The 27902-nt window shown below is 40.4% G+C and overlaps 1 protein-coding gene across 2 annotated transcripts in view; it reads left to right on the top strand.

Moving 5' to 3' along the window:
- The window catches only part of Rbp6 (RNA-binding protein 6), a 620601-nt gene that overhangs the window by 52179 nt on the left and 540520 nt on the right, over positions 1–27902 (top strand). Inside the window, exon 3 of one of the 2 annotated variants that reach the window (XM_076692564.1) lies at positions 9688–9745. The exons of the other annotated variant lie outside the window; for it this stretch is intronic. Coding sequence (XP_076548679.1) covers positions 9688–9745 — 58 coding nt within the window. The remainder of the gene's footprint in view (positions 1–9687; positions 9746–27902) is intronic. 2 annotated transcript variants of the gene reach the window in all.

The following is a 27902-nucleotide window of genomic DNA, read 5'->3' as shown; positions in this document are numbered from 1 at the left end:
AATTATAAATTTGATTTATGTGACTCTTATACACAGTTAACGCGTTGACTGCCTCAGTGAAAATGGGCATTTGTTGTTGGACGTATTGAAACTCTTATTATTAAGAATATAAATAGATAATTTTCAAATTTAAAAATTATTTTCTTTTAATTATTCAGGTATGCATAATTTTCGGCGCCGGTCACCGTGTTAATATCCCTCTAAATAGTCGACTCGCACGGTATAAAGCAATCATTAAAAACCGAGTCCTCGTCGAAAAGCTCGGCTCAGGCCGGGCGCAACTGCATGACCGCAAGAGAATGAACGCGACGGTAATGGCACGGTAAAGTTTTGAATTCTGGCGTTAAGGGGAACGAAAGCGGGGTATAAGGAGTCGCTTCGACGTTTGCCAAAGGATTCGCCCGGGGACGCAATATTCCGCGGGATATGGGCCGTGAAAAATATGAGAGCACGGAGAAAAGCAACGACAGATAGGACGCACGAGAAAAGGGGGAAAAACACAGGGGAGTGGGAATAAGATAAACAAAGGGAAGGAAGATAGGGTCGCGGAAGTGACGTTTGATTTGAGGAGAACGCGTTGTAAAGCGGTTGTAGCTCGTTTCGGAATTCCTCTCCGACGAATGGTACGGCAACGATACGAAATCTCTTTTCCACATTATGTCTGGTGTATGTTCGCTTGATCGTTTCGCGATTCGTCATGGCGTAACTGGAATTCGTATGGCAGGCTCGACGATGGTTTATGGAGCTCGTATCTGTTCCCCCGGCACGTCGGTTTCGCGGTTCCGGCTCATTTCCAAAAGTCAACCGTGTATTTAATTACGACCAACGCGTCGTAATGAACGAGCGTGTAAGTGGTCACCTATCGAGACCACCCTGGGGAAAATTATGATGCCACTTAATGAACGTATACACGACACGAGTTTCGGCAAAATCTAAGGGAATAACTAATAATTGTTTATCCCATGATACGCGGTTGTAGGAGGATTTAAGCTGTTTAGAAATTCACGGATGCAGCAGATTCGACCTTCGTCCCTCTTCTCTTTCATATAATATGTCACGATGTAAGATGATTTATTAATGTGATTAAAATTCAGCGTTCATTGGGGGGTTAGATTTTACAGTTCTTGCTTTGAAATTTCTTAGCTACGTTTCGACTGATATTTTGATCTTTTTTAGACTTTATTTTTTTCACAATAAGAACGATTGTAATTGCAATAATTAAGATTCAAAGGATATAAGTTACTTGAAATAATAAGGGATGGGATTACAGAATTGTTAACTTCTTAGTTTCTTAAATTTTGACGACGATCAAATGTTTCGTAGAAACAGTAGGAAATTTTCGCGACAACTGTCGCGCAGCAAATCTTCTCGGTGTGGAACATCATCGAGTGTAACATGAGTTTAGTTAAGTTCAGTTTGCTAAAACTTTTATAGTTTCGGTAGGGAACAGGTACGCAAGTATCGTGTCCCGGAATTTCGTCACAAGTTTCCAACAGTTACACCCACGCGTCGACCACTGTGAACGAAGTGGTCATAGAATGGGAGAAAATTGTCTACAACTTATAAGGGGCTCCCAAGATACCACAGGGAGACGTTCCTAGCGTGTACAGCGAAACGACAATGGATGCTTGTCAAGATCGAGAAATTTGAAAAGCTTCGCGTGCACCAGCTTGCTTGGAAGTTTATAAATCCTTTAAAAAATACTCTGCTTTTATACGAAGCTCTTCAGGCGAAACCTTAAACCCTATTGTTATAAAGAAAAAGAGTTTTCATTTTGTGCAACAGTACAGAGAGTTATTTTAGGATCTCGTTTTAAATTTAGTAACGTGTAAAAAAGAATTTGCGATATTATGAACATTTTGGTTGAAATAGTATTCAGCATTTCGGTAATTTTGTTGCTGTCGCTTTTTCTTTTTTTTTTTTTTAGAGAGAGAGAAAAACTGGGTTAAAATTGTGAAGTAAAATCCGGTGGAGACCGATTTTGCCAGGAACTAAATAATTTTGCAATGTGGGACGCTTTTATGCGCGTAAATATAAGTTGCAGGGAATGCGTAACTACACGTGGTGCAACGATGCGCTACTGCAGTGTACGGTAAACCAGGTAGACTAATATTTTGCCAGGGGCGGTTGTTGAATTTGAGTTTCAAAAGTTGCGTCAGACTCGTTGCGTTTTATGTATAATGCTGTCATTTAACATTCTATCTTTTGTGTCTTCTCTTCTACATATTTTTTGATTTACCACCCCCTTAATTGTCCCTAGAATAATTAACTCTACAGATGAATTACTTCAGATTACGGAGCAATCCTTTCTCTCATTTAGATCCAATACAATATTTAATTATTTCTGAAGTATTTTCTTCGTCGGTGATAAGAGTAATTAGATAATTGCAGTGAGGGTAATTTGAAAAGCTTTAAAAATGAATTCAGATGAGGATATTGATATTCGGGAAATGAAGTTCAGACTGCAAACGGTTGAAGAAATATTAGTATGGTTCTCTGATTGATATTCAATATTTTTCTTGAGCACAAATCTAATTGATTTTCACCTGGAAGCCTGTTACCGTAATCTCGCCTCGGTTGTGAGAGGATCTGCCGCGACCGGTTCATTTTTACTTTGACGGACAATGATTTATGGCGTCCTGTCAATTCGTGAGATTATTAACCGGCTGTGATTGATCTTCGTTGCACCGATGCTGTTCCTAATTGTATTCGACAGTTACACTGAACTCCCTTCCTTTTCCTTTCTTTAATTAATGGACTGTGAATTATAAGAGTGCTATCGTTAGATGCTTTGCTTTGAGAAACTTGATTTAAACGGAACTAAAGAAACACGTCTCGATCAGGAATATTAATATTGATCAGCATTAAAATAAGCTGCTTAAAATACTTCCGGTTAATTTTGCGACACGCAAGAACCGCTTTGAAGAAAATGTAATTGCATTTAACAGGTGCGACGATTCAGATACGAAAATTTATTAAGCGAAGGAAAGGTTTTTATATTTTATTTTTCTCCTTTTTTACATAAGAAGGGTGTAAAATTTTCTCTGCTATTTGCTTTGATAAAGGGCAGAGAAAAATGTTTCTACTTCATTTTAATAGCTGCAAGGACTTAAGTGTAACATATTTTATATGTCTTGAATGACTGTAAGCAGCTTTCGATTCAGACGAGGCGGCTTAGCCGCGCGATGCTGCGTCCCAGATTAAAACCAATTAACTCAAATAAGGCAAGGTTAATACCGTCTATAAATTGCAGGATTCATAGAATGACAAAGTCGTTTCGAAAACATTACGAGATGATTGTCTAATAGAACCCATCGCTGTTTTCCACTTAATCTCTAAATCGGATGAAGAATTTACTAAAGAAAGTTCATCTTTTAAACGTTTACTTATTCAAGAGAATGTTGTTTAACATAATTTAATTATAATTTGACCCATTAATTACTATCTTTGATACGTGTTGATTGTCCCCAAACATCGCGAGTTCTACTTTTCACATGATGGAAATTATCTTTTTATTTTTTCATTTAATTATTCATGCATTTATTCATAATGAAAAGTATTAGTAACAAATGGTAGGTCTTTCTTTCCCTCCTCCGTCATGTTCTCCAAGGAAACCGACCGTGCTAGTTACTGTACCGAACGAGGAGTAAAATAGTATGCGGCGAGAGGGTGAAATGGAGGACAAGAGAGAAGGAGAAACGAAGTATTGAAACGAGGGGATGAAAAAAGATCGGGTGAAAAGCGGGAAAGAGAAGAGTCGCGTCGTGCAAAGAGCATCGTTGCTTCCTTTTCCATTCAGTCGAATCGTTATGAGTCGTGTAGGTATAAACTAGCAGTTCGATCAGACGTGATGGCGATATACGGCAGGATATTGCGAGAGGATAGCTCGAACAGGAGAGAGTATCGATATGGAATGTTCCCTCATCCTCCTCCTCCTCCTCCTCCTCCTGCTCCTCTTCCTCTTGTTCTCCCTCTTTGGTTTGCTCGATTCACCTGTCTCTGTTGCTCTTCATGATCCGCGTGCACCCCTGGACGTTCACCTTCTCTTTTCAGCCACTTGGGAAGTTTGAGAGTGCTCGAGAGAAGGTCAACGATCCCTCCGGGGATTTTCAGAGATCTAGCGACTGAAACCACTGGTGGGACTCGTCACGACTCAATTCGCCGGTGTTGATGGTAAAAAACGAATCGACCGATCTTGGGCTACGTGCCAGGTGAGCTAGTGGGTTGCTTCGATCCGTGGAAAACGGTTATCGAGGATCGAAGTATAGAGCCCCGTCTCGCGTTCGCACGCTTTTACTTCTAATATTTGTTCGAGATGTTCGATGATTGCGTCGACTTGTATCCTCGATTGTTTCCCAGTGAAATTCTCTTTTTCGTCAAGCATAGGCAAAATCAATTTCAATTTATTGGATCTACTCCGAAGATTTCATGCGAGAGAGGGATTTTCATGTGCCTCTTGCTTTTTAGGTTCGAATATTCAATATTCGAATATAAACCATCGGACTATTCTAAAATTGAAGTGCACTATAATTATATTGATTAGTATTAGAGACTTTTAATATCTTACATATATTTCGTATCCTGTTAAAATAAAACTACTCGTAACATTAGATATCACCTAAATACTATATTTTATGACAACCATATGATCATTGATTTGATACAGTTATCTACTATACTTAAATATTCTGTGTACATTAAAATCACATTAGTAATTCAAATTAGTAACCTGGAGCATTAGATTAGAAACTTACCTAAGCCTTAATCTACTTAAGACCTGCATTGTCGCAGAGGCCATCGCTAACCGGTATCATAAATTCAACATAATCGTGTAAGTAAAGGAACAAGAAAAGAGAAGAAAAATGACGGGAAAATTAAACAATCGTATCTTAAATACCGTGATAATTAGTGCGCTATCCACCGTTTACGGAAGCAGAAAAAAGAGAATTTCAGACTGCCACATGTTTCTTCCAGCAACGCTTGGCACGATTAAAACTCATCCCAACAGTATTACGCCGTTAAATCCCATTTCAACGGTGTGACGGTGGTCGGTGTACCGTGTTTGACAAACTTCTTCATCCGTAAGGCAGCCAGCACGCGTTAAAAGTAAAGCTGCCACGCGAGGAGCGAGGTGGTGGGTGTATCACGAGTGTTTCGCGCATAAATCGCCAGCGTCGGGAAACTTGTATACTTTGTAGTTTTTATTTCGCGATTATATCTCGTTTCTTCGGCTACAATGCCGGAGGAATCGTGCACGAGCGACGAAAAGGCAAAGAGGAGCGTGCGTAAAAGTTAAACGCCGAAGTTTCTCCCAGTTTTTCCCGCGGCCGGCTACACCGTTTTTATGAGCTGTACGTCCTCTGTCTCAGACTTACGTGTTCTCCTAATGCGAGCAAGTTTGTTGCACGGCCACTCGGCTGCATGACGAGTTTCGCGAGCCGGCTGCACGGACCTCGTGGCTTCTCGCTGTAAATCTGTCCAGCCGCGAGGAGAAACTTTGCCGATATAATTTTACTCCTCCATTGGAGTCGAATAGCTGTTTTGAACTTTAGCTTGATCAAGAATGTCCAATAGGTTGAAACCGAAAATTAATAGTAATTATGATCTTTGAGTACCATTGATTCATTTATAATTTGGTTGAAATAATTAAAATTAGGTTAACTATAATTAACGATTGCTCCTTGTTAATTATTTGATCGAATTAAATTTTTATCGTCGGTCACTGATGACGTCAAATGCACTAAACACTTTAGGAAGATTATATTTTTGGTGGTCTGGTGATTGAATAATTAGAGCCTTGTAAGCGAAAGATCAGAGTTCACTCGTTCAGCTGAATATTATATCTCTTCTTCTTACAAGTAAAAGTACCTGATTAATTGTAATCATGACTCGTTTGTCGCAAAATAATGCAATAACCCTTTACTTTAATTCACTCTTGATCATCGTTTTCTCTTCTTTCTCAAGTTCTTTCATTTCTTTCATCGAAATCCGAACTCGACTGAATTGCGACGATAATTCTTAAGCTCATACAATTCTACAGATTTGTCACTGCACGTAATATTTTCCTTCCTCGAGCAATTTCGTGGTATCTTTCAATCGATCATCGACACCTGACACGGTCAATAACGTCTTCAATAAATTGCAGCACCCTTTCCCTTTATCCTTTGAAATCCAACGGTCGAACAGCGAGTTTGATGGCGGAACTTCGTTAATTGCACGTCCTCTCGTCGGTAGCGTTACGAGATATTTTAGCCGGTTTCAGTGGATCGTCCAAAAAATGCGCATGATCAGCCGCGGGCAATTAATTTCCGTTGCTGGAAAGGCGTCGGCTTGGCGTTGCTCGTCCACGCGTATTATCCTACGGATTGGCGTGTCGGATTTTTTCGAAATTCGAGGTCAATTTGGGCCGAACGGGGAACGGCCTTTATCGCGCGGTATTTACACTCGGACCGTTTGCCTCATGGCTGAATCGTTTGCTACCCTGGGCCATCGATTTATCGACACGGAGCCGAATTTTTACTAGTAGTTGCTGACGATTTATTGCACTATTAGTCAGTAGAAATCAATATAAAAGACCAAGGTCTTATTATAAGATGATTTTGAGCAATTGAAATTCTTTCCACTTGTTACCACTAACTGGAATACTTTTTTAAATGTTCATTATTTTTTATATTTCCCCCTCAGAATAGATAAATTCTGCATAACTTTTTTATTATATTTAAAATTCCTGGTGGCTTGTACGTAGCATTAGGGTGAACACTGTGTATGGAAGAAAGAGAACAGGAATATCTGCAATGTAGTGCACCATTAATCACAGTTGAAAATTGTTAAAACAAAAGCGCCTTAAAATTTATTTCGAACTTTTATTTCTATTATTAAAACACTGCTTTCCAGGTGAAAGCATTGAAATTAATTACTGTTGGAAATATTACTCATTAAAATTTCCAAAATTTCTTCAGTTATTAACAGAGATTTCTCATATTCACGCTTGAGATAATTTTGAAATTTGAAAATTATTTATTAATTTCATAGCAACGATCTACATGATAAGTCAATTTGAAAATATGCGGATAAACTCAATTTTTAAAAGATTCATGATAATCCCCTTCAAGATAGCGATGACAGATGACTGGAGCTTCTTCCAGGCATTTATTCCATTTAATTTCAAGTACGGTTGTACATTACCGAACGGTGCAATTAATAGTTCGATTAAATAAACCGATAATTGCTTGAAAATGGAATATACCTGGCCGAATATTGGATCTTTCGTTTTCCTATGTTCATTATTCGCTGCAATTGGCGCGCACGTGTTACATAAATGTGCACCGTTTCTTTGTGAACGAGGACCGCTCGAAAAATGGACTGGTGCTCGCGATTAGCGGGGCGGAGGTAACAGGGACGAGATGGTATAACGATTTTAATGGCTATAATTTCGCGAACGTTGAACTCCGTTTCCTCTTTCGTGCTATTTCATATCCCATTATCCTCTTTCAGCTGCAAGGCCGCTACAAGTTTTATAATTTCCATGTTAATGCCGCTAACGGTGTTCCTCGATCCTGCGTGGGTGCAGGTGTTGTTTCAATATACCGGGGCTCGTTCGAGCAATTACACCGAGAAGACGAGTACTCGGGATAATCACGTAATTACGAGAGCTTCATTTTTTTCTTCTACCTACCTTTTCGTCATTAAATGATGATTGGATTTTGTCCTCTTGGTGTCGAGACAATGGCAATCTTCACGACCGCAAGAGCAACTCGGGCAGAAATCTTTGAAAGGAAGTGATTACATTATACCTTTAAAGTGGTGTTGCCATCAAATGACTTGTTTTGTTTTTCGAGTAAAGGTAGTCAGGCAGACTTTCAACACCTTGAGCCACAGTAAAAGTGGACACGTTTAGTCATACATACCGAAACTACTTAACAACGATACGTATACTTAATTTGGAAATCTAAGTTTCCAGATCTAAATTCACACTCAACTCAACTCTTAATCGCCCTAATGTACTCATGTCGCAACTCTGTAAATTCACTTTATCCAGAATCCTTCAGAAGTTGTACAGCACCGGTTGCATTGTCTAAGTTCTAACAACTTGTAATTTAACCAAGAAACTGAAATCTCGTGGTGAAGTAGCGCATTGCATCGGCAAGATACGATGGTAGATCGATGGTAGCAGGAAGCATAGACCCCCGTGAAAATCGAACGAGTCCTGGTTACGCCGGATCCTCTCTCTGACTTCTACCTCTCACAATCTATCCCAGCAAAGCTATGGCCTTGTTCTAACCTCGTCTAACCATCGAAATGCACACAACATGTCCGGAGTATAATACGGCACAGGCAGAGCCGAGAGTCATTTATGCTGCGGGAGGATGTGGCAAGGGGCAGATGGTGCGAGAGAAAGACAGACAGAGGGTGAGCGACAAAGGTGGGGCATTGCTTGGATCCCTAGTCACGTGTTCGCCTACACTCATTCATTTGTTCGGTGGCAGTGGTGCTCAACCACGGTGGGAAAAGCGACCACCCATCGAGGATGTGGGTCAATCGTATCTCGCTTCATTTGCGTATATTGGCCGAGCGATTGCGACGCGTTCCATGGGGAATTCGTACGAACGCTTCAGCCAGACATCGAATAGAGTAATGGAACGATGGCAGCTCCGTAGAAATTCGAAACAGCTGCCTCTGTTTCGACTGTTAGGATTGTTTTGGTAGCTGCGATTCAAGCAACGGTAGATTAAATTATATCGTGGAATTTTGGGAAATCATTTCTGCAAGAACGAAGGAAATTCAGCGTTGAATTTTATTACTGATTTTATTAACAATACGTCAACTTTTTCCTCTTATTTAAGCAATCTTCCATTTCCCAGAAGATCTCCAAAGGCACGTTAGAAATTCTTGTCTATATGCCCTCAAAACGCTTCAACTACCTATCTTCAATCAACTCAGTGTCGCGAGGACGTTCGACGCATTCCCGGTATTTTTCCGCTGGTTTCCATGCTCTCTGTGTTTACACACGCGGTAATACCGAGGATGTAATTATTTCACTAACACGTACCAGTTAGAATTCGCGGAATTTCGCGTCCGTCGAAGCGATGGAAGGTTTTCTGATGAATCAGACCACGCGCCGCGCCGGCCGATTCACGGAAGGAAAATCGTTTCACGCTTGCATCGCGCCATTTCCATCGCTCCTGTCCGGCGCGGGGAATCGATTGGTCATAAGTCTCGTTACGTTAGCTCGCATTGAAAGATCGATTGATGTGGTTTCCGGGAACGAGACGAATAACGTTACCTTACCCGCGTACGCATATTCCGGGCCGTACTTAAGGCTCTCCATCTGACGAGATTTATCGTGAAATCATAGCGACATAAATTAACATGTTAAATCGCGCACGTGCGACGGTAAATCAAAACTTCGCGGCCGAGGCTGTTGCTGTGCGCAACCGACAAATTTCCCGAGCAATATTTATGAGGATACTTCTGAATTAACGCTTTTATCCGGATTGGCCGGTGTTAAGCTGGTGGCAAGGTCATAATTAACACGTTGACTGCTAGAGGTATCACGGATGATCGCCTTTATGAATTCTTCGAAAAATAAGGGAAAGAATGGAGAATGAAATGTTATACTTGTACTATAGTATTTTTACTATTCCGAACGAACAAACTCACTAATTCTCTCTTATTTTTTTGTTGCAGGTGAGCAATCTCTTCCTTTTGTATAAACTGGCCAGAGAAAAACGGAGCCGTAATCCCGGTGAGTCTTTCGTCTTCCTTAATCCCATGTTGAACCGCAATGTGTAACATCGCGATACGAAAACATAAGCCAGAGGCTACACGGGGGTTAAAGAAAAAAAGAAACGATGTAGGAGATCGTGTGCGCGTGTAGATAGAAAAGAACGCGATTCGAATGAAAGGGCGAGGGGTGGAACGAGGGAAAATGGAAATCCTGATTTCGTTTCAAGACGTTTTCCGGGAACCGAGGGAAAATGGAAAATTCGGCTTGGGTGGTGGTCGAAACGCAATTTAAACGGGCGCAAATATAGATGTCAAGATGTTTACTATTAGTTGGACTCGGGCCAAGTTTATCTCGCGCTGGATTTTCGTATGCGATCCCTTGTGTTCCACCGGCTATCGGGTATGTACTACTTTTAAGTGTCGTTAAACCAGAGTAGCAATTTGGAATAGAAAACTCATAATTGCCTCTTTCGATGGTCTCCCATGGGGAACTGGTCGACTCTTTTATCTTTATCTGCCATTCATTCCTTTTGAGGATCGGTTTCTCTGCGATCAGCGATTATCTGGTAGTTTTTATGAAAATTTATCGTTTTAAGATTTCATTTATCCGATCGGGGTTTCGATGGCGAGTGTAAATAATTATTTTATTCCTCTGTAGAGATGAAAATTAATTTAATAATCGAGTCGAGTGATAAAAAGTGAGGAATTATTATTCAGATTTTACAACTTATGTAATAAGACTTTATATATCAAATAATTCTCGAATTAAGTAAAGTGGAGTTAGGAAAAATTTCCTCGAATCGATGGATCGATTACTTCCAGCTAGTCGATCCATTCGAAGGGTACTTCGATTTTCTACACCCACGAGTTGCATGGAGCATCGTGGAGGATCGTGCTTGATAACAATGGTCCAATTTTAAAGCTCTCGATACTATAAGCTAGCCGGTTCTATTATCGTTCCCGAGCGACTCGAATGTGATTCGAAGGAACAACGCGGCCCTTTTGATCAAGGGTTTCCGGAGATCTTCAAGTTCTTTTACTCGAGAGACGATGAGAAAAAGCCAAATTCGTTCTCTTTTTACCGTCGACTGGCCGTTGTTCTCTTTCCCTTCTTTCACCTACTACGCGGAGAGAAGGCTATCTTCATCCTTTCTCTCTGTCTTGGCAAAATCTGGCCTCTTACACGGCAAACAAGTATATCCGACCGCGAATCACTGCTCCTTTATCGCGTGTTTCCCGCAGAGCGATTTTTGCTCCATTTAACTTTGATTATAAGTCGTCTCGCGTTACACGAGCTTTAGCCCCCTAGCTTAAGAGGCGAAATCACGGTTTCAGATCTGCGAAACTTACCCTGTTCCGTGTCTGTGAAAAAGTCTAATGTGGTTAAATAGTTGACTATCTCGTTCGTATATACACTAACGAGCATAGTAGGCTTCCTTAAGGAAAATAGCATTGTATATTAGATTTTATAATATTTAATCATCGAAAATTAAGTTAATTTTATTCTACATTAATCTTGTAGTGAAATTTATCAAACAAAATGATGTGAAAACGAATAAATTTTAATAATAATTATTGTTCGCATAAATCATGTACGAATTACGCTCTGAAAAGTGATAATTTTACTAAGAGAGATATATATCTTTCAATTGTCTCATTTCGGATATGCAAAGTGACATAAAATCAAACGAGTCGTAAGTCCAGTGAAATACGCGGCCATCAAAGTGTTAATTTCGCGTGCAAATCGAAATGCGTGGGTTTGCATCTCGGTTTGCATTTTGGCGTGACATTAAATACGTCTTGCCGCGTTATCGTGAACAGGGCACGTTCATCAACGCGCGGCCAAGTTTGTCAGATCTTTGACCCGCGATAAGAGGTCCGGAGCGAACTGCACCCGGTATAAATATCGTCGAGCCGTTATTCGAGAACAGCCTGCTGGATCGTCGGGATCTTTTCTTGCCGACGTTTCCGCGTGAAGTAAATTTTCTCGTGCTTACCGGCAGGCAAGTGGCAGTGGTGCGTAAGCGGCTCCTCTTCGTGAAACCATGTGATTCACGCATACACACGCACACGGTTAACGTGGTCGTTGAGCTACCGTCGAGCTATCTGATCGCTCGTAACAGTCTCGACAGACGATGCATTCGAATGCAGCCGCTTTTTCTTATTCCGTGCTCGACTCTGGCTCCGCTTGGATTATGGGAATCGCGAGAGCCGAGGCGTGCGCGTTATCGAATGCTTTTCGGCGAGGAACGCTTGAAAAATTATGGAAGATCGAGAGAATTTCGCGATAGGTGGAAATTTAAAATTTTGTAAGTTAGTTTGAGAAGAAGAAGGAAGCAAATTCAGGATTAACGAGGGTTGGAGAAAATATTTATGAGCAAAGAAATTTGAGATATTTTGATACATTATAATTCCTTCGTATACTATAGAAATCAATTTATTTAGAAATAACAGCTTCCAAGTTCAGCTAATTATCTTTCTTTTTGCAATACCATGCTCGTCGAATTTCAGCGTCTCATTCTTTCCTCGCAAAGGGTTGCACAATATAACGATGTATCGTGGCAAAAGATGAGAAACTGAACGGGACAAATGCTGAAATAGAAGGCGAACGTTGTTGTTTACAGGTCGCGATGAAGACAATCTCGTTGGAAGACTAATGAGATTCAGCTTCCTTTCTTCATTAAGCCACCTACTGTGCCTGGCAAACATGTTGGAGAGCAGTGGTTTTCATTCTGTCGTGTCTCAAACGTCACGGAAGTAATTTAACTTCAAGCACCGACGGTGTCGATGCCCCGCGGCCAAACGAGTGTTTACCATCGGATTTTAATATACCCTGTTTAATATACCGTCGACAGAGAATCACCGTGACAGAGAACGAGCTCATAAAGAACGATGCAGGGGCGCGCATGTGGAGTACACTAGAATCTTGCATGCTTATGTAAGCGACCATAAACATACATAACTCCGTAGAGGCGACGAGACTTCTTTTACTCTCGAACGTGCTCATCTCCGTTGGTTCCATCGCGTTATCGTCGACCTCTTTGGGAAAATGAAATATCCTCCAGTGGTGAAATTATGCTTACCTACTGTCATCTGTTTGAAATGTTCTCCGTACATTTATAATATACCATTTCTACTTCAGAATTTAATTATTTTGTTGATAAATTAGTAAATTTTCCACTGCTCTCCAAGTCCTCCATTTACTGCTATGATAAATAATATATTTTCGATAAAATACACATGGTAAGGGTAGAAATATTATGCGGAGAATAACTGGAACACGTTCGAATTCGTTGTGAATTCCTGCAGTTTCGGATCCCGCTTGCCGGGGTTAACCTGTTAGCTCGGGGGTATAGAAGGCAAACGGTCGTAGGGCACTTGGGGGCACTTAATAGAGATAATTGCCTCGTTAGTGGGGCGGTACAGCGCGAGACACGGTGCGATAATATGCTGTCGATCAAAGCCAACGGGCAACTGGTCCCGTTCTCTCTGCAAGGCGATCTGGTTGCGCTTTAGACCCGCTATATTTGGTGGTGCAATAACTAGATGGATATTCGACGGTACTGTAACATCGTTTCCATCCCTCCCACGAGAATTCTGTGACCATAAATCGGTTAAGTTTCCTGAATGTATTACTTTCGAGTCAAGTAGTGTTAAAACGTCTCCCCTTTTCATTGAATCTAATTGAACTTCACGTAGCGTTTATTTAGAAAATTTGACATACATTTTTTTGATACTAAATTCTATTTAGAATTGAAACTAAATTCTAGAGTCCAATTTTAGAACAAATTTACAATGAAAAGAACAAATGAACAAAAAGGCTTTCATCCGAAACAATGGCAAACCTTTTAAACGTAAAATTAAGTGAACCTTAAAGAACGTATAGCGAGGTCAATGACTCGTATGATGAACTTTAGATCGAAACGAAGGAAGTAAGGAAAGGATTACTCTCACTTGAAACAATACGAAAGGTTTCTCGCACGTTTAACGGGACACGCGAATGAATGAAAAGGTACAAGAGGAAGAAAGAAAAACGGTGATCGTGTCGTTGGTGCAACTGTTTTTCCACTATGCTGGCTGTGTAGCCCCAATGTACCGAGTTCGACAAAAAGTCGGATACGCTTTTAGGCGTAGCTGGTTTTGCGAGCCCCCAGCTTCCGTGTATTTTCACAGTTCATTCCAAGCGTGACTAGCTCGAAAAAAAAAAAAAGAAAAAATTCAATTTTTCATCTGTTCACGTATTTATTCCAGCGTGTCACGGAAATGCCCCTCCTCTTCCTCCGCAGGAAGGCTAACAGCGCGAGGTTTATACGGATGAACTTGTCGCTGCACGGTTTACCTTTGCCAGCTATTTCTGGCTCGATTTACCGTAAATCCTCGCTTCACCGCGATCTGCGTCGTTTTTACACCCTCCTGTTAAAGTAGCGCGGATATCGGACCCGCGTTTGATCGCATCTTCGAATTTATTTTTGGTTCGTTTGCGTGCAAGTGCGTCCCGCCGCTCCGTAAACGGATTTCCAAATGCGTTTCCGCTTGGCGTTGCGAAACATCCGTGAAATTTTTCATTAGAAGATTTTTCTATCGACAAATTTTTCGTTTGATCATTCATCAAAAAAATAAAATTCATCGGTATTTTTGATAGTATAATTTAAAAAATATTAGAACGATCGAAACAGTCTAATGAGTTTCAAATATTTCTTTGTATTAGCTCGAATTAGAGAAAATTATTTACGATTCAAACTTGGTATTGTCTACGTAATCTGATGCCGATTTAAAATAATCAACGAGAGATCAAACGAAGATTGGAAGTGAATTAAATGCATCATCGATGCATCCCAGGAATCGTTCAGTAAATTAACTTAATAGCCAGAGTCATGTAACCTAACCCATATACGTCAGTAGCTGTTATATGTTAAATATACTTCATTTCACGTAACTTGAATTGGTAGCAGCTTTGTAATCGATTCAAATTCATAGCAAATTCATTAAACAATTTCATATTTTATTCTACTCACGAAATGTCAAGAAAGATTAACGAAGAGAAAAATTAATTGAAGAGTAACGTTTCATGTAACGGCTGGTAAGTTTCAAGTAGATTGAACGCAGTCTAAGTTTAGTGATTAACGAGAATCGGTATTTCGTAGAGCAGAGACGTTGACTTGTCCACTTTTACTTTAAACGACCTTCCCTCGCGACCAGATTCGTCGAACTCAGGTGATCTATAATCGCGAAGAAGAACTTGGAACAAAGTTATCCCGCCTGAGGCTGGATCGGAAGTTCGTAGGTTATTACGGTGAGACATTGTTAGTTGTGAAAGTCGATCAGACGCAACGATGAGCGGGAAACTTGCAAGGGGTTTTGCTTTAGGTCCACTTCGTACAGGTATTTTGGAACAGGGGAACTTAAATTTGGGTATTTCACAGGAAGATTGGCTCGTATTTCATGAGAAGAAACGAATAAGATAATGTTAGGTACGTGCTTTTTAAAGTACGTAATTAAGAGCATATTTTACATAATAATGAAAATTTTTAATATTACACAATTTTTCTTAAAATAAATTTCTAAAATAGTAAAATATTTTTAACTAAAACTATATTTCTATTCGAAGCTGATAAAAAAAATAATTTATATAATAAATTTCTAAACATTTGAATAAAACATTCTAATTTTTCTCAGACTCTTCATCCAGGTAAATTTCTTTTAAATATTGAACAGTATTATACATTGAATAAATCCTTCAAAACGAATAATGAGTTTCTACCAATTAATCGCGTCTTTGCTACGATTAAATTGGCTGTGCAGTTGGACAGTGTTCGTAATAACGTCACCATCCAAAATGATCGGTGCTGTATGATCGAATCGTGCTCACGAAGCTATTCAAACACGAACAGTTCGCGTAATGGCGATCGTCTTCGGTTCGAGCCGATATATCGACCTCGATTACGAAACTGTGTTCGTCTTTTCCAGGAAGCGAAGCTGCTTACCTCGACACGGGTAACAGTTACGAGTCTCGTTGCTCACCCTTTCGACTTTAGTCGGTTAGCTGAATATTTTTCGTACAGTGAAAACGACAAAAACACAGGAGTGTTGCGGTCGTGCAAGTATACGAAGCTTGGTTTACGAGTAAGTAACGGTGGTGCTTGGAGCCGGGGCTAGTGTACGAAGGGCGCTCTGGATTATGGGGATTTGCGGTCGGCAGGTCGCGAAATTATACCGTGAAGCGAGAACAAAAGAGCGAACGGTTCGTACGTCCGTCGAGAAATTTTATGGCGTTATGAGGCCTCGGGAGCGCAGTTTAACATCAATTAAACCGTCTAAAAGCTGCCTCTCCCTCGCTCGACAACCGCCGGATTAATTCTCTTATTTAACGCGTGCTCTCTTTTCGTACGCTTGTTCCCTCCCTTCCTCTTTCACTGTATTTTCCTCTTCGTATTTTCCTTCGTATTGTGCAGATATTTTGTACGTGAAAATCATGTATACGTACCAATCGTTTTTAATTAGTTCAAATATCATTTTTGAAAATTTTCAACATCTTAAGTCTTAGACATTGATTATTATATTAAAATTTATTAGCGAGTTAGAAATGAATAATGTGACTAAAAATATTATTAATCATCATCGATGCCATATTGTAATTAACGAGGTCCAGCTCATTAGGGTTTAGTGTAGATATTAGGGTGAGTTGTAGCTTTTGGCCATTTCTACTATGGCAGTCAACGCACTATAAATATTTTAATTTCAAAAAATGGCGATTTTTCGATGCGCAATTTATCCACGTAATACCAGTCGTAAACCGGCGAGCAACGACTCGATAAAAATTCATCACGTGTTAAGAAGGCAAAAGTAGGAAGACGGCGAGGAAACGGACTCCACTTTAGTTGGGGCCCGTGATCCTTTGCGTCGGGATCATTTATGACGTTTAAAAACTCGTTAAAAAGTTGGCCGATGCGAACGGGCATAGATTCTCGTCCCTTCTATCCTTCGTGCCTTGATCCGCACTACTTTCCGCACGGCTCTTCCTTTACCGCCTAGCATCGGGATTATAAAAGTTTGATAAGGCGATAAATAATTATCCGCGAACCCATCGCGAACTGCGGCTAACTTTTGAGTTACTCTACCACTTGAGTTTTTAACCACCCCACGATTCAGCGCCCTCTCTACCGCTATCGCTGCCATTAACTCGTCTTCGTTTCCGTCCGTCTTTCTTTCTTACCCTTCTCCCTTTCTTCTAATCCCGCCTCTTTATTTCTTGCTTTTATATCCTGTCTTTATTACCCTTTTCTAACTTCACCTTCTCTTCTCTTTTAATCAATTTCTTGTTACATTTTCATTTTATTTCTTCTTTCATCACTTTTCATTAATTTGTTTTTCTCGCAGTAAAGATTTTTTAATCCCCCGCTTCTCTTTTTCCTTCTCAATTACTCGTACAAATTTTTTCCACCTTTTCTACTTATTCCTTCCATTTCACCCTTCTTCTCTTTATCCCTCGTCTAGCCCCTCGACGTCTCCTTCTCACGCTCGTTGCGGCTCTGTTTACCACCAACTTTCGAGCTTCTTCCCGTCTCGGTGCACTCCGCGCGCGGCTGAACGAAATTCAGCACCGTTCCGCTCGGCTCTCCTCAGCGCAACGAGTTCTTCCGCTTGTGTTCTACGTCGCCGTCTGCAATATTCCCTGTCGTAGCCATACCGAGCCTTGTTCCTCGAGCTTTGCGACCGTTATCGAGCTTCGTGACTGGGAACTTCAACCTACGCTCCCGTGGATTTTCGACTCCCAACGAGGGCAACCACTCCACTCCTTTCTGCAGGCTATAATTTTTCCCTCCCTTCGTGTGTATACCCGTGGTACCGCACCTTAGGAAGGACCTTATTACATTTAACTTTCGAATGACCATCTTCGTACGTCCGAACCAAAAGAAGAACTTTTTCATTCTTGATTATAGTCAGCCGTTCTTTCATGAATATTTTGTTATTTTGATTATAGATTCGTTGTAACAAAATACCAAGTGAATTTATTTCATCAAAATGATTCTCTTTTTATCGATAGCTATTATAGTCTTCAAGTCAGACGTCGATACTGAGCTATATTCAATCTTCGAAAATGAACCCTCGTACAAAAAATGTCACTGTACATACACTTTCAATTCATTTTTTCATATCTCTTCACCCCTTTCCGATTGCACCACTAAATTCAAACCCGCAGCCTAATTGAAATCAATCATAAGATTCGAATTTCCATCCGCATTCCATCATCCCCTAATATACATACCCCGCAATTAATTCTCGTTGCTTTTTCCCTCTGATTCGTTATCGAAGTCCGTTCGGGTCCATCAGAGATTCGGTACAATTGAACGATGCATCTTAAGATGACGGAGCCGCGTGGAAAGGAGCCTTGGAACGGAACAAGACAAGGGGAAGGAGATGGTCGAGAGTAGCGGTAGGGTGGCGGCAGGGTGGCGGAGACAAGGAAGGGTAAATCGTTGCATCGGTAATGGCCGCCATTGTGGCTTGATGAGGTGGCCGTGTGTGCGTGTAGGTGAGTGGTTGACATTGTATGGGTCACATCCAGCATTCAGACGGTTCGGTAGGTGGGGACGCGCCGCGCCGTGTATTTCGAGGGTGGCTCGAAACGGCGGCGCTATCGTTCGGCGCAGGATAGTAGCTAGCTCTACGGATTATGCAGAGCCGAGAGTTCGCTCCCTCTCGTTTCATCCCTCTCGCTGTTCGTCGACGGGACGAGGAGAAGCGGATGAACTAGGTAATAGAGGGACGTAGAGGGATGCAAGGTCAAGAGGGACGCGTGCACGCGCGAACAGTTGGCTCGCGATAGCCGCGTGGCTGAAAGAGAAACGAACTAACGACGAGTTAGACTCTAGCTAGCTGCTAAAGAGACGACTGGCTCCCTAGCTAGCTCGCGGAGCACCGACTGCAGGACAATTTATATGCTAATTTATATGCGCTTAATAACGATGTCCAACGGTCGTTACCGACACGCCCTTCGGGCGGTGCCCGCCACCGATTAAATCGATGGGAACGTTGCACCCCCAACGATCTCTTTTCTACTATACCGCTCTATGTGCACGATGTAAGTGACTTTTCCTAAGAATTTAAAAGTTCTTACTATCTAACTATCTAAGCTTGACGAGCCGTCACCTTATGCCCGAGGGTTAGGATTCGTGGAACGGACTCGTGGTTCTTCCTGTTTGTCATTCTTGATATTTTGATGCGGAGCTGGATCGCAGGATAGAATCGCGGGTCTGGGATTCGACGATAAATTGTTATTCAGCGTTTACTGAGCTCGTCTCGCCTCGATGATGAAATAATGAATGAGAGCACGTGGAATAATGTAATACGTGGTACATAAGATGTTGATTGAAAATAAGCATTCTGGATTGCTTAAATTAGTGGGATATAATGGTGACCGGTTTTCGAGATGAAGTTTTAAGGTGTTACGAGGTGATTTTCTTCATATCTTGCAAAGGAGAATACCATAAATTCTTGATTTTTAAAATTTTCTGAATATTCCTTTTCTTATATAAGCAAAGTTAATACGCAACAATATTACACGTTTTCCTCGTAGCATCGTCGGTTGTTTTATCTGTAGACGCTGTAATTCATGATAAGCTGGGAAAATAGTTTGTGGAGGTTACTCTTATTGCCCCAATTACGCGTGTGCCTTGCGTAAAGTGTTTCTTTCCGTCATCAGAGACGGTTATGTTTCGCACGTGTCGCAATCGGGAGCACCGGTTCAATAAACGCGTTATAAAAATGATGGAAACGCTCGAGTGACGCGTAACAGGTTGCAACGATGTAAAGTAATTAAAGGCGCTTTAATTAATGGAGTTTCGAATACGTAGGTAAAAAGGTAAGCGGATCCGTCCGACGGCGATCGGTTCGTTAAAAGGATTCGGAGCATTTAACGCTGATGAAAATTAGCAAGCGTATTTATCAGGCGGAAACGTTAATCGCGCTCGTTTCTATTAAACAAGAACTCGACGTGTACTCCACGTTCGTTTCCACGTGAACGTCGTCGAACTTTGTTTTGACGGTATTTATTTTGAAAAACAAGCAAACTTTCCCCCTCCGACGAATGAACTTTCGTCGAATGAACTTCGATGATTCCGATGGAAAGCGAGTTGAACCGTATTTCCAACTTCCTCGAAATCATCGACAAACATGTCGAACGATTTTTCCAATATATCTCTTGGGAAGTTTGTGAAAAACTGCGTTTCCAGAGAAACGACGTCCAAGCTTCGAGACACATATCGTGATGTTTCTCTCCGCTTCGGATCGGAACTTGAGCAATTTCGTAAAGTTCCACCGGGATAGAGTAGATAAAAATGGTGACGCTAGGAGAACGGGTATCGTTGAAGCACGTAAAAACGTTGAAATTAATCCTTTCATCGTTCTGCCTCGAGCAGTCTTCATAGCGGTTTTACAGTTATTCGGTCATTCCTAGTCTCAGCTGCAATTTGTGGTATTGACCTTTTATTCGGTGACTGTTATGATCGTAGTAAATTGTACGATACTAGCTGGTAACGTTACGAAATTCTATTAGCCCAATAAATCGATGATCTTCAGCAATTGAGCAGAATAACGATCGAAAAGAAAGAGCACAACAAATGATATAAGAAATAAGAAAGAATAAGGATACAAGCAAAGAAAACAAAAAAGTGTGTGATTTTTATTATAGTAGTCAGTGATGACCGAATAATTATCATTCTAATAACATAAAATAAAAATTCGTGCAATTAAATTAATAATATTTAGATACGATCATTAACCACATCCAAAGCTTGCGAAATCTAAAAGTATCCAAGAACTTGCTTAACCTTTACTATCTCTTTTAAACATCTAACAGCACCAATTAAACTGTAATTAAATTGCCTCGGAACACCCACAGAATGAATATTTCTTAATCAACCGAGCATCAATCTATTACTTCTTAAACGTTCTTCTGAAATTGCGACATGGCGAGTCTATCAGGCTCTTCAAATAGCCTCGCTAATCGATGCAGCCACTTCATGCGAGATAGCATGATCCAAGGGGTCGAATCCCCTCTGGAGAAGATTGGACCACCCGGTAGGGGATCTAAGGTGCACGTCATCGAACCTCCATTCTTGTTTGTTCAGCCCTGGTTGAAGAAAGGCCAGGAGATCGCGGTAGAGAAACCAGTTCGTCCACGAGCTTGGTTGTTAGTCTTCCATGGTTCGTCCTATTGCTCCATTTTCCTTGTTCAGCGCTGCTTAACCCGGACACGGGGTTGCGTCCCGTTAATTTCCTCGACGCGTATATTAATTCGCGGAGAAGCGTTGGTATCGCTCGCAAATTGGCTTCCCGCTGTAACAGTAATGTCGCACCTCGTAAATCCCCGGGACACCCTGAACCGTTTGCCGAAGCCGGATGTTGCCACCGTTTTTCCCCAGTTGCTCTGATTCGTTCTTCTTCCGCTGATAGGTGAGAATCGGTGAATGTCGGGGATTTATTAGGTGACGAATAACGGCGGATAAAACGGTCCGTAAAACGCGGAATTAGATCGCGGTAACGACTACATTATCCGATCGACTTCGGAGTGCGATTTACCGAATCTCCCTTCTATCTGTTGCTCCGTCGCCGCAGTTTCGCGCAACGGGATCTTCGTTCGTCGGTTTGAACAACGTTTGTTTGAGTTGAATATAGTTTGCTGTATCGTTGCTTCAGTCAATAACCCGAAATGTTAGAATCATTAACACCTAGACGGTCGCGGCGTTTCGTGGCGTCTATGATTCCTGTTATTCGCTCTTCCCTTTTATATGTAAATGGAAGTTTAATAGGTTTATATTTGAGAATTTTCGTACCGTTTGTTTAGGAATTAGCGGTTTTTAAATTGTGATTAGAGAGCGATATAATATGTGCTAATAGGGTGAAAAAGAATGATAATTTAGGGAGAGACGTATCGAAGTCACGATTTCGTGATCCAACTGTTAACACCTTAGCTGTCACTGTGAAAATAGTCACGTGTATATGATACTGAAAATTTTTATTACATCTCAATTTATTTTTCTTTAAATTTCAAATACAATAAATTAAAATAGTCACTAATTATTCGAACATATATATAACGTAATCGTATTGAGTTACATAGTTATTAAATTATCATTACACCCAAGTGAATATAATGAACGAAAAAACGCACTCCCAGATAGCGGTATCCCGTCAATTACAAGTTGTACGTAAATTGAGTCATTAGACTGTGGTAATTAGTAAAAGGAGGTACGCGAACCGGAATGATACGAACGCGGGGTGTAATTTCACGAGAAAGGTAGCCACCGGTTCGTCCGGTTTTTTCCATCATCCTACGCCAGGAACATGCGTTTCCGATTGTTGAAATGCCAGCTAGACGGTCCGCGAAGCAACAGTGTTGTATCCCGTTGAACAGTTGCCAGTCCGGCTAATATTCTTCGGCTAAATTACACGAAAATCTCTGCAATGATGCGGACATTTGTCAAGCTTAATGTCCGATGCACACGCGTCAACGTGTCCTGGTTTTTACTGTCTATTCGCGTTATAGATTTAACGGCTCTGCTTAACGAACACAAAACCCCGGTCTGGTAATCTTCCACTTACGCAAAGTCAAAGTTATCGGATCCGGTAGAATCGAGATCGCGACGGTTTCTCTTGTAAACGCAAACAATGAAGTGGGTCTCGAACGAAAATCCCCTTTTAATGTCGTTGACTTTGCGGGTCGATGCATAGAGAAGAAAATCGTCGATCTCGTAGGCAATCTTCTTTCGGAATCCGCGATTATAATTTATATCGAGGCAGCTCGAAGCTCGTGGCCTGTGTAGACGACTCGAAAGTACACAAAGACCCGACCGACTATTATGGGGCGCAGCAGTTACGAGAGCGGGCCGATGGAGTTCCGTAAAGAGATTTTCATTATTAATGCCAGAGACTGAAAGACACTGTTCAGTGAAAGGTTATGAAAATTTAACACGTCGGAACTCTGGTTTCAGGCCGGATCATACCGCGCCCCTCTATCCCTCTTCTTTCTTCTATTCTAGTGCCTTTCTCTCTTTCTTCCCTTACTCTTTGTCCCGCTCACTCTGCTCTACTTTCTCCTTCTCGCCCTCCATGATCGTTCTGACTAATAAATTTGGCAGAATAAAGTGTATCGCTTGATATAATAATTTTCGGGCGGCAATCGAGGATCATGGTTCGCGATGATAATGGAGATAAATGAACGTACGAGAGATAGTGTGGAATATTTGAACATGGGGAGGTTATTAACTCTTCCACCGTGGATATTTCTTCTACTTTTTTATACAAAATTGCAGGCTAATTTCATTTGTAGAGTTATAATGGGTTTCCTTTGCTTATCTAATTAGAAATACTTGTATTAACACCTTGACTGCCCCTATTGAAAATTTCATTACAGAATTTTAATTTTAATAAATCTATCACTCATAAAGCTATCACTCATCTACAACAAAACAAATAAATTTTCTTAATCGATCATTAAGATTCTTAGTTTGTTATAAAGTCTGTTGCCTTTTGTCACTCGCGATTTATTTTCACGGTGTCACGTGCACCTGCTGGAAAAATAGTCTGTCGAAACGCGTCGCATTCCACGAACGAATAACATTTTCCTGCCCGCCGGTGTTTTGGCCGGATTCATAGCGGATTTACGACGGAATGCGTGCATAGGCGTGTCCGTATGCGGGAAATTCTTTGGAATAGGGTGCTCGTGTTTGAGTGTGTCCACGCGGTACGAGCACCCAACGACGCGTGCTCCACGTCTGAGTTAATGCAAAACAATTTCCGCGCGACCGCCCGGTTAACCGACGCTCGTTTTAATTTCCAGACACGGATTGCGGATACTTTCGTTGATACTCAGCCCTGCTTTTGAACAGTCGTTCATTTAAATCGTTTACGACAACGACACCGTTTATACACATTTCTACAGCATTCTCAATGCATTTCCCTCGAGTACGTTTGGGATTTGTTTTAAAAACGGGCGCATGTATGAAATAGAATTAGAGGATAATTGAAAAGCTTGATTAAATTGTGGAGTGGAGTTTTTATCCGAGGTTTTTTGTTAACAGAGTTCGACAGTGATAACCATTTCCAGTTCTAAGTAAATTGATTTATTGATTTGTTAATTAATTTTTTTTAAGTATTCAAAGCTTAGATGGGTAATAGAATTCTTCTAAGAATCTTTCCTAAATACATTTTGTTAGAGAGAAAATTGGTAGAGATTAAAGCAAAAACTATCATACTATTTCTCGCTATTCTGTTTCAATGTGATTCAAAAACTTGTAGCCTTAATCACCTCATCGTTTCTTCCTGTTCCACTAAAAGTTCACGAGCACTACGGATTTCCTGTCTCCCTTGAAACTGACCTGCATCGTATCGTCGCGAAGGAAACAACTACTCCGATATATTCGATTGAGATAATCGTAAATATCGTTCAGATATTAGGTTGTTTCCGATCCAGTTTGGAAATTTTCTTCGAAAATTGACCATCGAGCCAAGAGCGGGTTAAAAAACTTTTGTTTCTCGAAACAGACGGTATTCATCCTTTATAATCAACACAAAAGTCACAAAGACACTATCAAATTGTGAATTTCAAGTATACAATCAGCTTATTCAACATTTATTTATAAATTTAAATCGAGCACATTAGGTGAATACAGCTTATTGAAAGGATAGCATTCGAATTTTGCGGAATAGTCGAAAATGAAAAATGCAGCTCCAATATTTTCTTACGTATTGAAACCCTGCCGAATGCATTTTATTAAAAGAAACGAATTCAAGCAGAGTTCCAGAACGTGTGCAGCTCAATATCTACGAATCGAAACGTAGCCAATTTGGCCAAGGATGTACCATGTTGGAAGAAGAAACTGATTTAAGTATCTCAGAATAATCAGGTTCCTTTATTCGCTTGCCTGTGAAATAAATTTCAATCTTCAGTGATAACAGCCACCGACGAATCTTTTTAAAAATACCGCAAATTAAGTATACTCGAATAATTTAAAGAAGATAAAAAAAAAAATTATTTTTAAGAGCAATACTATAATCAAACAGCTGATGTTAAAGTATGTCATGTTGGACATGGTTGTTTTCACTGCCACAGTCGATGTTGTTCCACGACGTGACGTTATTTCGCAAAGAAATTAAAAAACGTCGATCCCTCACACGATAACCCAGTGACACTACTTTTTTTTTCATACCTATTGTCGACCGATATTTACGCATTACAGAGATATTTATGGTTCCTAATGCTGTTGGCTGAGCTCTATCTGGCCTCCGGTCTGATTGCAGGGTCAAGTAAGATCGTGCAGCTTATCTGGTTAACGAGTTTCCTGTTTCGTCTGTTTTTCCTTTCCACGCTCGAGTGTTTGTTCCTTCCAAGCACGGGCAACGATTTCGCGAGCTTAATTCCTTAAATAGCCGGCGAAAAACAATCGTATTCAACGTGTGCTGTATTTAATTGTATCCGGCGAAAAAAGTGGCACGAAATTATGCCGTTCCTTGGCTTTATTCGTTCGTTATTTACCGTAATCGTGTCTCTCGAAAAAATGCAATGTGCAACCACCTAAGTTTGTCCATTATTTTGGAAGCATTTCATTAATTTCAAGGGGTTCGAAACTCTTTCTCTCTTTTGCGTGTATTGATTCCGTAGGATTGATTTTTCATTTACACATCTATAAAATGCTTTTAAATTCGATATCGTTTATTGTGCGGCAGGAGAACACTCGAAAAGGTGAAGGTTTTTAAAGACAGGTATTTTTCAAATGTTTCCTCCCAGCGGGGGATAATAATTATTGAGTAACAATGGTGTATTGTATTTGTAGAATTTTTATCGAAATTTCAATTTATCAGTTCTTTGATGATTTTCGTTTCGAAACACATCTATCATCGCCATAATAACCGAACCGATGAAAATCATCAATTTCATTTAGGAAAAATTGATCTCTGAATGGAAAGAATTTTATTTCAACTTCGTCAAATTATTAGAATTTTAAATTGTAATAATTCTGAATGCAACGGTAAAGTCGTGAAATTTATTCGCGAACGAAAGTACCAATATGAAATCATTCAGACACGGTTAAGCAATTAGCAGACGATTAATTGATCCATCAATGACCGCGGTGTTTACATTCGTATTCGTGAACACGTAACGCACATTTAACCATCAGAATCCGCATAGTTCACGGAATGACAGAGAATGGTTTGCTCCACAATTAACCGAGATACCGTCGCAGAAGCAGGGAAGTGGTATCGGGGACAAGGGTTAAATGTAAACTGTTACGCGTACCAGAGAGCGTGGCTTCTTCAATGCAGATGACACGGTAACGGCTATTAACACGATTGCGTCGTAGCGAAATTCAAAACCCATTGTGCCCACGGTTTCTATGCCGCGTCGCGTTGCATTTGCACGATAAAGAATTGAATTGTCACGACGTGAAGTGCCGCTCCCAATCGAGCGAGTCATTAAAACCTAGGCTCGTGCCACGTTCCCGTTGGAAATGATGTTAAGGTTAAGGAGACGGTGGGCGTTTAATGACAGCTGTTCGTTGCCGAAGACAACACGGCCAAGTAACCGCCATTCAAAGTGAAAATATCGCAGCGAATAATCCTGCTACGAGTTCGTCGAATCTTCCCCTTTATGAAATTCGATTTTCGTTTAATCACAGCATAGGTGATTGATGAAACTCGGTCAAAGTTTGTAACGCGAGGAAACAGTGTGAAAAAGTCGCGTGCAAATGAAAAACGTGCGAACAAAACGAGCGTATGGGTTTATCAAAGAATAAAGCGAGAGCTGATCAGATAACCGTAGCCGATATTTGCAAAACTGGACGTTCGGTTTTATGATAGATAAAGTTATTTCGATAAATAAATCCATCGGGATTCAATGAAGACGCTCTCTGACAGTAGGAATAAAGGGATTTATGTGCCGAGCAATTTTTCCCCCCTTTTTTTTTTGCTCTTTGTATCGAACACGAATGTGAAAACATACACAAAAAGAGAAGAGATAAAAAGGCAACAATGCAGTGATGGAAAAAGAGGTACGAGAGATAGAATGGATTATTTGCATTCGCGGCATGCATTGTGCTCGAATACAATTACACGTGACCGCACGCAGGTAATCACCTTTATTTACATCGCGCAAGATCTATCAAACAAATACCAATCACGGCCGATAAATGACGGTTCTTTGAACCTTAAGACGTTTTCATTGTTGCACATTTTGCCGATGCGCATTGATAGCGGTCGACAATCTCGTAAGTCATACGAGAGTATCGCTTTTGTAACTTTCACGTCGGTCGATTACAATATAAACGATTTATCATACCTGCACGACGACGGGCTTGAAAAGATGAGGTACATCCGGCCGTGAAGGCGTTTCACGATTTATACACTCGTCGAAGGCTTGTTTGCCGAGTACTGCTATTTTGTTCTTCGCCTTGAACGTTGCTTTCTGATGTGGGTGGTATCTTTCAAGATCTCTGCATGAAATTGTTCTAAACCAAGGTGATTAATGGATACAGTAAATGGGAATAATTATGTACGAACCGTGTAGTTAAAATATTTATTGCAACATGATTATTATTTTCCAAGTAATTCTTATGCAATTATTTTAATTATTCAATTAGCAAAGTTATTTATTTCAACTCACTTCGAGGTCTAGCTTAAAATAATTATTATCTTAATCATATCTATCCCTTGATCGTTATTTATGTTCCTTTTTTCTAAACTATTTCTGAACTATATCTTATCATATGTTGTGTTTAATCTGTTATTTGAGGAACTCTATTTTACTCGTCAATTTAGTGGCTAATGTTTAGAATAGCATTTACGTCTGTGATAATATTTACGTTCATATTAGCAATGATATCTTCTCTCATTTTTCATAGAAGAAAGATAATTTTTTTATTGCGAAATAGCTCGGTTAATTATCACTCCCATATGTAGATATGTATACAAGGCTGCTCTTACAATTTACCTTCATTAACACGTTGAATCATTGTAAAATAAAAGAAATTATTATTCCATTAACAATATAGAAAAATAAATCTAAAGATCGTATGAAAAAATTAAATAATTGTGATTTTATAACGTGTCTGACCGCATGTGTTTTTTTCTACTTGTAATAATTAACGCCTGGATACTAACAGTCCGCAAATTCAAATATA

Source organism: Osmia lignaria, chromosome 15, assembly GCF_051020975.1.
Source record: "Osmia lignaria lignaria isolate PbOS001 chromosome 15, iyOsmLign1, whole genome shotgun sequence".
NCBI lineage: Eukaryota > Metazoa > Arthropoda > Insecta > Hymenoptera > Megachilidae > Osmia > Osmia lignaria.
This window is presented reverse-complemented; position numbering and strand designations above follow the sequence as displayed.